The sequence below is a fragment of the Coffea eugenioides genome, chromosome 8 (genome assembly GCF_003713205.1).
Source record: "Coffea eugenioides isolate CCC68of chromosome 8, Ceug_1.0, whole genome shotgun sequence".
Classification (NCBI taxonomy): domain Eukaryota; kingdom Viridiplantae; phylum Streptophyta; class Magnoliopsida; order Gentianales; family Rubiaceae; genus Coffea; species Coffea eugenioides.
Window position 1 is genome coordinate 44471606 of NC_040042.1, and position 13429 is coordinate 44485034.

Genomic DNA, 13429 nt, shown 5'->3' on the forward strand with positions numbered 1-13429 from the left:
GGATTTAGGCTTATCTTCTTTTCGGCTTGTATTTCAGCTAATTTGAGGTTTTGTAATGGAGCACCAGTTTTTGAAGAGGAGAGACAGAAGAGAGGGAAAAAAATGAGGGAGCTCAAAAGATAAGACTAAACCTATCGCCTAAAAGAAAATTCGTGTAGTGTGGAAACTGGAAAGGAAGGGGAAAAAAAATGAAAAGAAAATGAATGACAAAGAAGATAGACCGCAATCGGTGCTCTACAAAGGTACAACCAATCCCTCTTAGCATCCGAAAGATATAAAAATAGAAATCGCGCAGGTATTTCTCTGCGAGTAGGCGGAAGGCAGTATAAAGTCGCACACAAAGGATCACAAGAATACACATTGCAAAGCATCTAACCCAACAGAACAAAGGAAGAAGGAAATGCAGAAGTAACCGACAACAATAACAACAAGAACAGAAAAAGCACAATAGGCCGATGCGAAAGGAAGCAGAAAGGAAATTACCTGAAGTAATAGGCAGAGGAAAGCAGAAAGGACAAGCTAGAGGATCCAGCTGAAACGGGGCTGCATAAGTAATAGGAGACGAAAATAAAAAAGATGCGGAAAAGAAACCGCATGAAAGACTAAGAAGCAGCTGCACAAAGGCACAAGCAACAGTAAGTAAATTATGGTAAGCTAAAGCAAAAAATAGTGTAAAAGCAACATATAAAAGGCATTTGGGGAAAATTATAGAAAATAAAAGATCAATTAAGAAAGGGAAATGCAAGGCAAAAGCTGGAGATCAGAGGGCGGGTCAAAGGAGGAAAGGGGAGGGAAATGAAAAAAGGAGATAAAAGCAGCAGGAGAGGTTACCTGGCGCAGTGAAACGGGCAAGGAGGAGCAGCAGCAACAATAGCAAAACAGGAACGAAAGAGCAAATGGCCGATTGTGGGGAGAGGCAAGGAGAAGAAACAACATGGTTCGTGATGGCAGCCACCTAAACGGTCAGTAGGCAAGAGGAGACAGTAGGCGGAGAAGACGTGAAAGGGGGCGAAAGGCACAGTAAGTTCCGAAGGGGAGTAGCTGCAGAGTGGGGGGAGAGAGGGGAAAAGATGCGTGGACAAAGCAATATAGTACCAAAAAGAAGGAGAAGAGAAGACAGAGGATGAAAGGGAAAGAAGAGCAATTTGTGGTGGAGAAAAACACTGACGGGCTCAACCTAACAGATGCAGAAAAGTACAGTGCAGTCAAACAGGACTAACGAAAGACGGGGAGAGTGCAGAAGGAGGGAAAATTTCGAGTGGGTGGAGCCGGTAGAGAGGAGACTGACGAAGTGGCAGAAAGGTGGCTGACAAGCTCAACCAAACCGGCTGCAGAGCAGGGGAAAACAGTGCCAACGAAAGAGACAGAAGCAGGACCACACCGAGAGGAAGGATCAGGTGCAACGACTACAGCTGCCAACCAATCAACCAACGCCATGTCACCAGGGAGCCAATCCCCTCTCGCCACGCGGAGGACGACCACGTCCGACGTGGATCCCGTGGCTCCGCCCTTAGTCTATATGGTTAATAAGTTCAAACTTTTAAGCAATGTGCAGTATCAGCCAGCTACTTCAGATTTCAGATCTCTCTGTCACACGTTAGCTCCATGGGTCCTCTACTCTTCGTAATTGGCATCAAATGAATACTGGACCCAATTGACCAGCTCCATAAGTCCTCCTTAAATGAATGCTGAAACCAAGTCACCATTAAATGCACGTTCACTTAATTGTTCAGTGATCAAGTTGAATTTTCTTTCGAATTATGCTGATTTTAGTATCTTCTTTTTGAAGTGATCAGCTTTTACGATGGTGCCTACTTTTCGATTTTGCTAAAGTTTTACTTATAAAATTTTAGGGGTCAAGTTTTTACTAGATTCTCTTCTAATGTGTGCTTAATAGCACTGAGTAAAAGATGTCATTTTTTTCAACAATCGAAATTACTGCAAAGCACACAACAAAGTTAGATTAACACTCAGAGTAAAAGATGTCATTGCTCACTAGAAATGTTGTTCTATAGAAGATATTAACCTTCTCGTCCCTAAACTTTCACTTGTAATTTAAATTTATCCTTTATGCTTTCTTCTAAATACATGAATCTTTGATAGTTTTAAATTTTACTCATCGAACTAATGACGGTTAATTAGTTGATTGCAAATTGAAAAGAACATAGTAAAATTTTTGCATTTTTTGTCTTTAAAAATAGAACTCTAATGAATTGGGAATAATTTGGTCAAGCTAGCTAGGTTTTATGTATTAAAATTGCAGCCGTATGCACTAAATTCGGAAAACAACAAAAGTCTAAGGATGGGTAGTACTGTAATATTCCCCTGCACCGACACAATCGTTGTTATTTTTTGGGAGCACAAAATGGGACATGAACTGAGATAATACAATAGTCATTATTGTCACGTGCACCTTCCAATAATGCAGATTTTGAAACCATATCTGTTTCAGACTATATAATAATTATTTCTGACAAGTCAAAAATAAAATACTACTTTTATCCATTTTCCTGAGTGAAGAACCATCAATGATACATACGTACCCACTTACGTAGTAATAGCTAGTGAGATTAAAAAATTGATTAGCAGTGTTTAATTAACAGATCGAGGTTGCTTCAAAGCAAGTACAAATCTAAAAGATGATGATTTATGCGTCTTTTCAACTGCTTTAATGCGACTTTCAGAGTTCTTAATCACCAAACTCTTTATTATTTCTGTCCTTTTTTGCCTAATCATAAGCAAATATTAATTTTCTCGGGACATAATATTTCTACTTACTATATATCTTTCCATTTGCATGCATTCTCTCGTTTCATCTGTGCATCAATGATTATATATCTTGAGCTGTGGCGGAATCAAATTATGCTAAAGGGATCAAACTTTAATATTGAACTGTGAATGAAATTGATTCACCCATCTGTGATCATGCAGTAACCAAAAAGTAGTTGCTTCAAAATCTCTCTGGGAACGGTTACAAATTAATGAACATCTTTTTGCTCAAGTTTGATTGCACGTATTCATCTGACATGTGTCAAAAAATTTCCTCTTCTTATTGTTGCAATTCCAATAAAGGAATCTAAATGTCTTTCCATTTTTAGAGTTTTTGTAATGGCAGAATATATATAAAAAAAAGTCTAATTTAATTTCCTACTTTTATGAAATAAACATTTTAATTAGTTCACTCACAATCACCTAAATTAACCATATGTTTCAATGATCTGTGTACGTAACTTCAATATGCAATAAACCATATATCCTCAACTGCCATTATGATAAGAGATCTCTTAAATGTGAGGTGGAAGTGATCCAAAAGAAGGGCAAATAATTTTCTTTTGAAATGCTTCAAAAAAGAAAAAAGAAAAAAGATTCAAAATCAACAAAAATAGTATGCTAATATAATATATCATTTGTATGAATTACCCTAATTGACTAAGGCCTACATATGTTGCCAGGAAGAAAGGTAAGAAAACAACGAAAAAAACTCCAAGAATCAGTAAAATCACGCATTGATGTACATTTAATTCAGGAATAGGCGTTAGTATCCCTTAAAAGATTTGGCGCTGGATAGCCCATTGGATTACAAACCTGAGATAATCCGACAATGTGGTACGTACTTGCTGACAGAGCGCTAGTTAATATCAAATTAGAATCAACTACAAATTAAATAAATAATAGCACTAGAAAACTATCTAATAATATGTGATGGCTAACCTAATTTTACTACTAATTAAAAACCCTAAAATGCTTTTTATGAGCAACTTTATTGATGGTACGGAGTTAGGTCCAAAATCTAGGGTTCAATGCTCCGCGTCAAAATGCATACTATAACAACAAAAGTAGGATGAAACCAAAATTTTTTGTAAATTGCCTTCAAAACATAAGGGATTAAACTGAGACTACACTAAACATAATGGAGGAAAGGTAAAATGTCCCCTTTAAAAACTTGAGGAAGAAACCCAAGTCAAGTCGCCAATCGTTTTCTCCCAGATCCTCAAAAACTTTGGACCAGTAATATTCATCTTCTGCTCTTTTTTCTCCACCTTTGGCCTAGAAAGATTTGATGTTTTAGCTAACAATCATGTTTTCAATGGAACACGATGAACTATTCCACTTCCTCTCTATTCCTCCCCAGCAGCAGATCCCACAGGATACACCCCTAATGGCTCGGGCGCCTAATCCAAACTCGGGTAAGCCAAAATCTTGCACGAAGAAAAGGAAGTCATCGGTTGCTTTTGGTGACAATAATGTTCTTGACAATGAGAGTCCAGTAGAGCACAAAAAGCGGATTATACACCGAGATGTTGAAAGACAAAGAAGACAAGAAATGGCTGCTCTTTATCAATCTCTCCGATCACTGGTCCCTGATGAGTATCTCCAGGTACTTTAATTTTTCTTCTGTTGACTTTATAACAACAAGAAAAGAAAAGAAAATTTCGATTCGCAGGCACTTAACTGGGCTATATTCGACTCTCGGTGTCTCATCACTGGAACTTTTTTGCATTGAAATATGCTGAAAACCATAATAAATTTATTGCCGCAAAATTTCTTGATTAGGGAAAGAGATCGATATCTGATCACATGCATGGGACAGTTAAATATGTAAGACATATGAAAAGAAAGGTAGATGAGCTGATAAGTAAGAGAGACGAACTCCAAGAACTCACGAAACCTGGCTGCAGTTTCAGTATTTTAACAGAATTTACAGTTAGTCTCAACAAGACTAGTGTAAGAGTGCAAAGTAGCACTACAGGGATGCAGATAATTTTGAAGACTACTTTAAGAGGAGGGCTGCCTCTATCAAAATTTCTCAGCGTTCTTAATGGAGAAGGCTTATCAGTTATAAGTTGCGTTTCCACCAACGCCAATGAAGGACAACTTCATGTTATGGAATCCGAGGTACCGTAAGAAATATTATGATAATGTCCTCAGTTATTTATTTCGTGTAGAATGTATATTATTATTACTGTTTGATTTACTTTAGATTCTGATAGCATAAATAGTAAATTTATATAGGAACTCGTATGATAGGTGGATCAGGGGAGGAGCTTTGATCAAACTAAGCTGCAGAAGAGATTGAAGGAATTGCTATACAACCTATAAGCCAGAACCTATTCTCATTCTTGAAATTCTGTTTTTTCGAGTATATAAGGATTGAATAAATTGAACTTTCAATGTGTGCAGTTAAATCGAACGCAAATAGTTTGTGAGCCTTCTCATGTGCATCTTGTTACACAGCTGTTTAATTCTCCAACAGCAAGAAAGGCTTCGTTTAAGAGTCTCAAAGATCTGCTACCATGGAAGGATGTTCTTCTGATTCAAGTACATAAATAGTATAGTTTCTTGTGCTTGCCGTCCAATTGAACTTCAAAATTGATTTGCTCTAGGTTGCTGGTTGTATGGACCGCATGATTTCAAAATTATTATCATTTCGAGTCTTTCCTCAACAACTGATTGGCGTAGTTGGATGAATATACATTTTGCTGCATGTTCAGCCTGGCCTCCATAAATTATGCATTTAAGTACCCACTTGTTTTTATGGTTCACGGACATAGATGGGCTCCCTTCGATGTCAGCAGAGAGTACCAGATAGTGAACATTTAATGACCAACAAAATTGAAGTTTCAGTTAAACGAAGGAAATTTACTGAAATTCCAGTTGTAATAAGAATCGAATAGTTCAAATGGTACCTTTATATGTCTTAGAATTTTTCAAATTCAGACACAAATTTTTGTGTTGTGTTTCTGAAAATGGATTGCTTGGATCTTTTCTTTGTTCAATATCCAACTGGATTGCAGTTGATTGAATTTCATTGATGCCTGAACAGAATATTAGTAGCCTAAAACACATTCAGGAACAGATGATCAATAAATACATGATTTTATTCGATGCAAAGCAAAGCACGTAATAACTTTAGAGGACATAAGGACCAACTTCAAGGAATAATGAAACACAGCAAAATGGCGCTTGAACCAGTTGCAAACCGGACTCCCAAAAGAGAACAAGTAGAAAAGGTTATTAAGTAGCTTGGTACAACTTGGATTAGCAGAAAAAGTAGGAGGGATCTCCATTCACGAACGTTTACCATCTTCACGAGGTTGATTGTCTTCAGGAGATTTATTGTCCTCAGTGGATTGATTTTTTTCAACAGCTCCCTCGGTTTTCCTGAACAGTTTATGGTCAATATGCTGCGCAAACGTTCGAGGCAGGTAGCGAGGGGGCTCAGTCTCTGAAACTGTCTCAGGCAGTGGTTTGAGGATGATCTTCTCCTTTGGTGGTTCACAGAAAACTGCCCAAGAGATTCTTACTTTGTCTTTGTTCACAAGGCTTCTATGAAGAATGCTCTTGTATTTTCCATTGCTTAGAATCTCAATGGTGTCCCCAATGTGCATGATAATGGAATTGGGGACACATTTGGCAGTAATCCACTTGTCCTCATAGAACAATTGCAGGCCAGGCACCATATTGTGAAGGATGAAAGTCAGAGAACTGACATCAGTGTGAGCTTCAACACCCAATGCTAGCTCCGGTTGAGGGCATTTGGGGTAGTAGTTAATCTTCATTTGCAGAATTAACTCTTCGATACCACCAACTTCCTTTTCTAGCCTGCCTTCTTCTAATCCCAAGCCAAGAGACAGCACAGCTAATATCTTGGTTGCCAAGCCTCTCAATTGCTTTGCATACTCACTCGCTGCAGGGCTGGAAGTGGCATAATTTGGAGACTTAATAAAGCTGATCAAGAGGGATAAAAATTGAACTTGAAAGCAGAAAGCAGAAATACTATGAGCTGATGACATTTTGTGCATAAGAGTTCTATTTCAGATGATATCTACACGAGAATATATGCTAATGTCTTCGAAGTTCAGGAAATCTGAAAGCACCAAATTAATGTCCATGTATTTAAATTGTGTTTTAGCTTGAGATTGATTAAATCTTTCCTTGTAAATTTTGAGGCATGTTAAGAAGTACTTACATATAGTCTTCTGGAGTCTTGGGCCAAATCGACAAATCCCGCTTGTCCTCGGGGAAAGCACAATGGAAAAAGTAGTCCTCCCATTCAAGCTGACCACTGGCACTGTTTGCTAGTTTGCTGCCGTATCCTTGCAGATTGCCTGATGCCTGATCATTGGCATACTTCTCCTTTTCCTCAACGGGTAAATTGAAGAAGGCCTCTCCAGCAACCTTGACTCGATTAATGAGCTCATTTGATATGCCATGGTTGACAAGGTGCATTACTCCCCACTCCATGGCAGCCTTCTTCAACTCGTTGCGACATCTCTCACGAACAACTTCGTCCTCTGCTTCAATGTCCCCCAAATCAATGGTTGGCACCTGAGGCCCTTCGTTGTTTTTCTCTTCCTCAAAGACATTACCCATGTTCGTCAGCTCTTCTTGAAGCCTCACATACTCTTTTGGTATTAATTGAATCCCACTGCTGGCCAACCTCTCAACTCTTGAAGTCACCGCAGCAGTGGTCATTTTTCCTGTATGTTACTCTACGCGATTAGCTACTTTTGATATCGCTTTTTCTATTTAACAGTATATCTATAGCCTGCCCAACCAATTTTAACACTGCCCAAAATTCTTGACACGGGCTATATATAAGCTATGCCTCTGCTAAATTTATCTGCAAGTTTCTTGATTTTCCATGTGTTGGCGTAGTTTGTAGGTTATTCCGTGATGGAGTTGAGCACTAATGTACTTAGAAGTCATCCTAGATACGACCAAATTGTAGCTAAGGTTAATTGACTGGCTGGTGACGGCACGAGGGGCGTCTGACCATGACCATCCTTCAAACTCAGGCAGTCAGCCAGCCAACTAATTTGGCAAATTCTTGCAGATGTATGGTACTAACAGAAGAAAATTACACACCCCTTGCAGTAACCTTGCGATTGATAGATGGCTCTAAATAAAAATATACCAGAAGATGCAGCAGAGCAAAGCACCAACTACATTCACGTGTTAGCTAACTAAATTTGAGGTTTGCATCAGGGGCTTAAGACGTCCAACAACCAAGCCCACCTACGCTTGCAACTTGGCAGGTTCTCCTGCTAAACAAATCAACTTCTAATCTTTGTTTTTATTAGTCTTGTAAGTACTATTACTGTTTTTGGATTGAGTGGGTAATCAAAACGCTATTTGCAAAATTGGTGCTGTCAATTTTAGGTAAAACGACTTGCAAGTTTATTTTGGCCAAGATCGATCCCACTCTCTTCTTCTCAAATCATTTTGGTTAAATTGGCAAAACATTAGATAAGTGGCAGTAAAGTTTCTGATTTTACTCCCAAACCATGGGCATGTTTGGAACCTGAGTTTTTTTGGAGTTTGTCTAAAATTTTACTGTAGTGCACTGTAGAAGTTTTTGAAAAAATTTTGTAGAAGTTTTTGTAAGGTGAAATTTTTTTTTTTAGAAATTTTTGTAAGGTGAAAAATTTTGTAGAAGTTTTTGTAGAGTGAAAAACTTTTTTTTCCTTTTTTTTTTCTTTTTTTTTCTCTTTCTCTTTCTTTTTCTTTCTTTCCTTTTTCTTTACTTTCCTCTCTTCTTCTACTTCTTCCTTTTTCTTCTTCTTCTTTCTTTCTTTCCTCTCCGTTACCTCCCAGCAGCACTCACGCCCGCCACCCCTCTTCTCTCTTTCCCCTTCTCCTCCCGCCACCCCCTGTGCCCCTTCCCCCTCTGACACCGCGACCCCCTTCCCCCACCACCCCCTGCCCTTTCCTCTGCCAGCGCGACCCCCTCCCCCGCCACTCCCCTGCCTTTTCCCCAACTTCTCCCGCCACCCCCCTCCCCCCGCCACCCCCTGCCCTTTCCTCTACCAGCGCGAGCCCCTCCCCCTGTGATAGGGAGATAATTGTGCGCTTTATTCATTGATATTTGGTCTTGATTTTGGCCATTTATTGTCCAGAGTAACGGGTTTCTGCTCATATTTGGTATTTGTGTTATTTGCAGGCAACCGGTGTTAAAAGTGACAAAAAGAGACAAATTCCAGAAGACTAGGCCTTTTCTGGCGTGCTCACGCCAGACAAAGCAGAGTTGCGTGAAAAAGACGAATCGCGGGTCCTATCCCTGGAGCTTTTGCTATTCTTTAGGGACAAAGTCTGAACCTGCGTGGGATTAGGAAATAGAGTCAAAGGAGACTTTTGACAACAATTTGAGGAGAGAAATAAGGAAGCAATCTTGTGAGAAGCGATTTCCAATTTGACAAGGAAAGAGAAGCGGCAGCAACACTATAAATAGGAAGACTGCAATAGACTAGGAATCATCTTTTCGTCTTTGTCTTTTACTTCTCAACGCAAGATTTAGATTAGCGGCCGCACCCTTTTACTTCTTCATAGACAAAATTACTTTGAAGCTTGGAATCGCATAATCATTATTCGGCAAGGCTAACTCGTTTATCTAGTCGAGAAATAAATCAAAAATCGGGGCACCATAACTGTGAGATCGTTTTAATTGTTTATTTTTAATTTATATGTTCATGGGTATTTGATTATTCTCTATTTTTCCCTGAGTTATTATTGTTTAGATTTATTGGATAATTAGGCCTGTTATTCGAGAGTCTAAACAATTGATAGCCAATTAAGATGTTGGCGCATCGCCTTTAAGCATCTTGATTAGTGGCAAACGAGACAATTTCACCGCCTCGCAAGCGGTCTAATTTGGATCGTGGGGATAATTAATCTAGTCTAAACAAACCCGCAATATGTGTTTGTCATCTAGAATTGGGCCTTTCTAATTCCTAATGCTGTGGCTACATTAAATTCTGTGAGCGTTTCTGGGGTTGTCTAGTCATAAGAGGGTAGTTTATGAGCGTCTCTTGACTACCATAAAATTAAGGAAAGATTGGTGGTTGGGCGCATCGCTTGACCACTATAACCAATTTATTCGTGAGTATATGAATTATCCCTTGTATCCGTGATCAGTTGTGTGTTTCGGTGCCAAGATTAATTCCTTGACTAGGTTGTTTTAATTAATTGTTAGTTATGTAATTTAGTTCCCGCTATCTTACTCAACTTTGAATTTCAGTTTTTACTCCTTTTTAATTAGTTGGTACTATTGCTAAAATTCCCTCCCGATTTTCCTGTGTAATAAATCTACCGGTTCCCTGAGGAGACGACCCTACTCACCACTATACTCATTCAGTTTTGGTAATAGGTCTAATATAAATTTTATTTTTTGTGGTTTGACACCCATCACCCCGCCACCCTCCTGCTTTTTCCCCAGCTTCTCCCGCCACGCCCTGCCCTTTCCCCAGCTTCTCCCGCCATCTTCCCTACGCGACCCCCTCCCCTGCCACCCCCCTGCCCTTTCCCCAACGCGACCCCCTCTTCCCGCCACCCAACGGACGGCGCTGAAATAGTACCCCGGTTTCCGGCAAAAAGCATCGAGGAATTTGCGGAACTTGGAACGCTTCGGTACGGAGGATTTGCTCTTCTGCATCCAATTGAATAAGGAAACCATCACGTTGAATTTGATGTTCAATTCCTCCATTCTGGACTTTTTTTTTTCCCTTTTTTTGCCTTTTTCTGGGCTATGATTTTGCTTGTTTGGTTCTTGGGGTTTTATATTCATTTTTTGTGTTTGAAAATGAAGGATTTAAAAACCGCCTGAAAGGGGAGGGGGAAGGGGACGGGGGAGGCAGAGGGGAAGAGAGAGGGGGGAGGGAGAGAAAAAAAAAACTTTGTGTATGGCCGGAACTGGCCGCCTGAATAGTAACCGGCGCCGGAAGTGGTGGTGGAGGTGGTAGCCGGCGGCGGAGGATGTGGTGGGTTTGGTGGGGGAGGAAAAAGAAGAAAAGTTGAAGGGAAAGTTTTTTGTGTATTTTTGAAGTGTGTAGGTAAAAAGTTTTGAGAAGTTTTTTGGGGTTCCTGTAGCAAAAGTTGTTAAAAAACTAGTAGGTAAAAAACTTGGTCAAAAAACTCACTTCCAAACAGGCCCCATATCCTTTTCCTTTTCCCATTTTGAGACTTGAATCTCTCTCAAATCATAAATAAATAAGGATTTTTCTAATGAGTGTCCAACTAGCACTTATTAACACACCTAAAATTTACCTGACTTACCATATATATACAAATGCTAACAATTATTATTATCTCTTACATTTATATATTTTTCTGTTTAATATTAGATACTCTCTTTTGTATTTATTTATTTTCCCTAATTAATCTTATATTTCTAAAAATATGACATTGAAATATATTTTAACGATTGTCCAATAGCCACCCATTAGATAAACCCAATAAATAAATAGAATATCCTGATTGCTTCAGTTCGACTCATTTAAGCTTGAGCAAACTCAAGCCCAATTGAGTTCGGACTCAAACTTGATGTATTGAGCTCAATTAGAAAAGGAGGTATTTTGAAAATTTACAAGAACTTAATACCTATATATGTAATTTAACATACACTATTATATATATTTATATATATATAATATGTACTGCTCGATAAGACTCAACGAACTATCGACTTTAATTAAAAATGATCGATACTCGACTCGTTTGACTAAACGAGCCACTCGAGATTGACTCGAACTCGGTCAACGCCAAGTTGAGTAAATCGTTTGATCGATCAGTTCATGAGTAACTCGCGAGTTGCTCGGTTAGTTTACACCTGTAACCACTAGTAGGTTTCTAAAAACTTCCATTCATTAACGAGTGGAGCTCTACCCGAGTTTCCTAGAAAAAGGATTCCATAATTATCGTGGCAATTAAAAATTGACCATTTCACTTTCACTTGATCCATGCATAGAAATGGGACATTATGAGACTTGGGTAGGACCAAGCTAAATCAAACCCACACTACACTTGCCCGATGAGCCGCATCCTTGAGGCCCAGATATGTAACGCCCATCTGGCGTTGCTGCCATTTATCTTATCTTGGGGAGCTAATAGAGAAGTTTAGGTCGGGTTTTGAAAAGTCCAAATTCAGTTCACAAAATAAAGCATAGCTTTTGGACTTTCGAACTTAAACTTTGGGCTCAATTTACAATGTTCATACTTAGCTGACAAAAATTTTGGAGCTTCGACTCTAATTTTGATTTGGTCCAAACTCAACACACACACACATATTATAGGTCAAATAAATATATAGGTAAAATATAATATATATATATGTGCATAAAAAAGTATATGAACACGTAAAAATTAAGGATTAATTTTCTATACACTAACAATGTATACACTTTCACTATTAGATCTATAATCCAAATTTGAATTTGAAACTCAAACTTTGCCTATGTGTTGTATATCCAACCGTGATAGTGTATACACCGTCAATGTATATAAGATTTCCTCAAAAATTAATTGAAATTTGCATCAAAAGTTATTACTATTATATTAGTATTTAAATTTATTATATTAGTATCTACATTTATTTAGTTAAAAGTTAAAACACACGCTGTTATATATAGTTGAATTACTCTTGACAATCGTGAAATCGCTGCATTCGCCACGGTGGCACCTAGATTCATAAGCATTGTACAGTATAATTTACCATACATCTACGTTCACAAATGGCTTGAACTTGCAGACTAAAAAAACCAAAAGACATCGCATGAACATGACCAATTCCTTGGATGCTTAGTTTTGCTCATGCAATTGAACGTATAAGCAGCGTCCTTCCACACCAAAAAAAAAAAAAAAACATATAAGCAGCGTAACTAATGTAACTTTTGTGGAAATTAGCTTGTCTTTTTTTTTTTTTTTTCAATAACGATATATTTGTATAACCTATTCTATCCTAATCTAGGGGGAAGGGGAAGCCTAAGGAGACTGTGGTAGGCGGCTAGTGGAAATACAAACCCAACTAGATCAAGGGAGTGCTGTAACACAACCTTTAAATTTATTTTCGTTGAAGGTGAAGTTTGAACCCTCACTTACAATCCAAGGAGGGACTGAAGCCCCTCTGCGGTGGCCACTTAGCCATTGGCCCAGTGGTTGTGGAAATTAGCTTGTCATTGTATGAGCAAGTAGAGTTATCAAGAAATGGTTTATAGCCAATTTGCTTCTTTCGATAACGTGTCAGCAATTTTGAGATTCTAAGGGAAAACTGGGGAACAAGGGGCACGGACCTGCAACCGTCCCGGACGGTTTTGGCCATTTTCAACTGCACGTAACTTTTTTTGTACATCACGTAATTTATTTTACATATCGCGTAACTTTAGAGCAAATTTTTGTGAGTCCCACACTTAACGTGAAAATTGAATTACAACTTGTGATCTCAGCCGCACAAATTTTTGAGGCCAAATCATGGCATTAACCGTTCAGTCCCTGCCCCATTTCCAAAACTGGGTGCTGAATGCTGATTTGGCAATCAGACACAGTACTACAGTACAGGAACAAAAATCAGTCTTGATTTTCTTGAAAATCAGGCCAAAGTGTCTGTACAAATTCCCTCCACAAATCTTCATCTGCCTTATCCTCAGAAGTGTCCCAT

At 38.7% G+C, this 13429-nt stretch overlaps 2 protein-coding genes across 4 annotated transcripts; one reads left to right on the top strand and one right to left on the bottom strand.

Annotated features, from left to right (window-relative positions):
* Window positions 1–3900: 3900 nt before the first annotated feature.
* LOC113781734 (transcription factor bHLH118-like) lies at window positions 3901–5556 on the top strand. Of its 3 annotated transcripts, none has more exons than XM_027327719.1 (3): window positions 3901–4378; window positions 4555–4896; window positions 5001–5556. In XM_027327719.1, the coding sequence occupies exons 1-3, from the start codon at window positions 4079–4081 to the stop codon at window positions 5001–5003; spliced, it is 645 nt and encodes a 214-aa protein (XP_027183520.1). In that variant the 5' UTR covers window positions 3901–4078; the 3' UTR covers window positions 5004–5556. The 3 variants fall into 3 exon arrangements, with proteins under 3 accessions (XP_027183520.1, XP_027183519.1, XP_027183518.1); XM_027327718.1 differs by having other exon boundaries at window positions 5014–5556; XM_027327717.1 differs by having other exon boundaries at window positions 5029–5556.
* Window positions 5557–5856: 300 nt separating this feature from the next.
* Window positions 5857–7599, bottom strand: LOC113781733 (leucoanthocyanidin dioxygenase). The gene is made up of 2 exons (XM_027327716.1): window positions 6971–7599; window positions 5857–6696 (listed from the first exon to the last, which is right to left on the bottom strand). Exons 1-2 carry the CDS (start codon window positions 7474–7476, stop codon window positions 6069–6071), a joined length of 1134 nt encoding a protein of 377 aa, XP_027183517.1. The 5' UTR covers window positions 7477–7599; the 3' UTR covers window positions 5857–6068.
* Window positions 7600–13429: the final 5830 nt, after the last annotated feature.

Coding starts and splice junctions, on each gene's coding strand:
- LOC113781734 (XM_027327717.1), top strand. CDS start 4,079: ATGTTTTCAATGGAACACGATGAACTATTCCACTTCCTCTCTATTCCT. Junction 4,379..4,554: donor TCCCTGATGAGTATCTCCAG/GTACTTTAATTT, acceptor TTTCTTGATTAG/GGAAAGAGATCGATATCTGA. Junction 4,897..5,028: donor TTCATGTTATGGAATCCGAG/GTACCGTAAGAA, acceptor CTCGTATGATAG/GTGGATCAGGGGAGGAGCTT.
- LOC113781733 (XM_027327716.1), bottom strand. CDS start 7,476: ATGACCACTGCTGCGGTGACTTCAAGAGTTGAGAGGTTGGCCAGCAGT. Junction 6,697..6,970: donor AAGACTCCAGAAGACTATAT/GTAAGTACTTCT, acceptor TGCCACTTCCAG/CCCTGCAGCGAGTGAGTATG.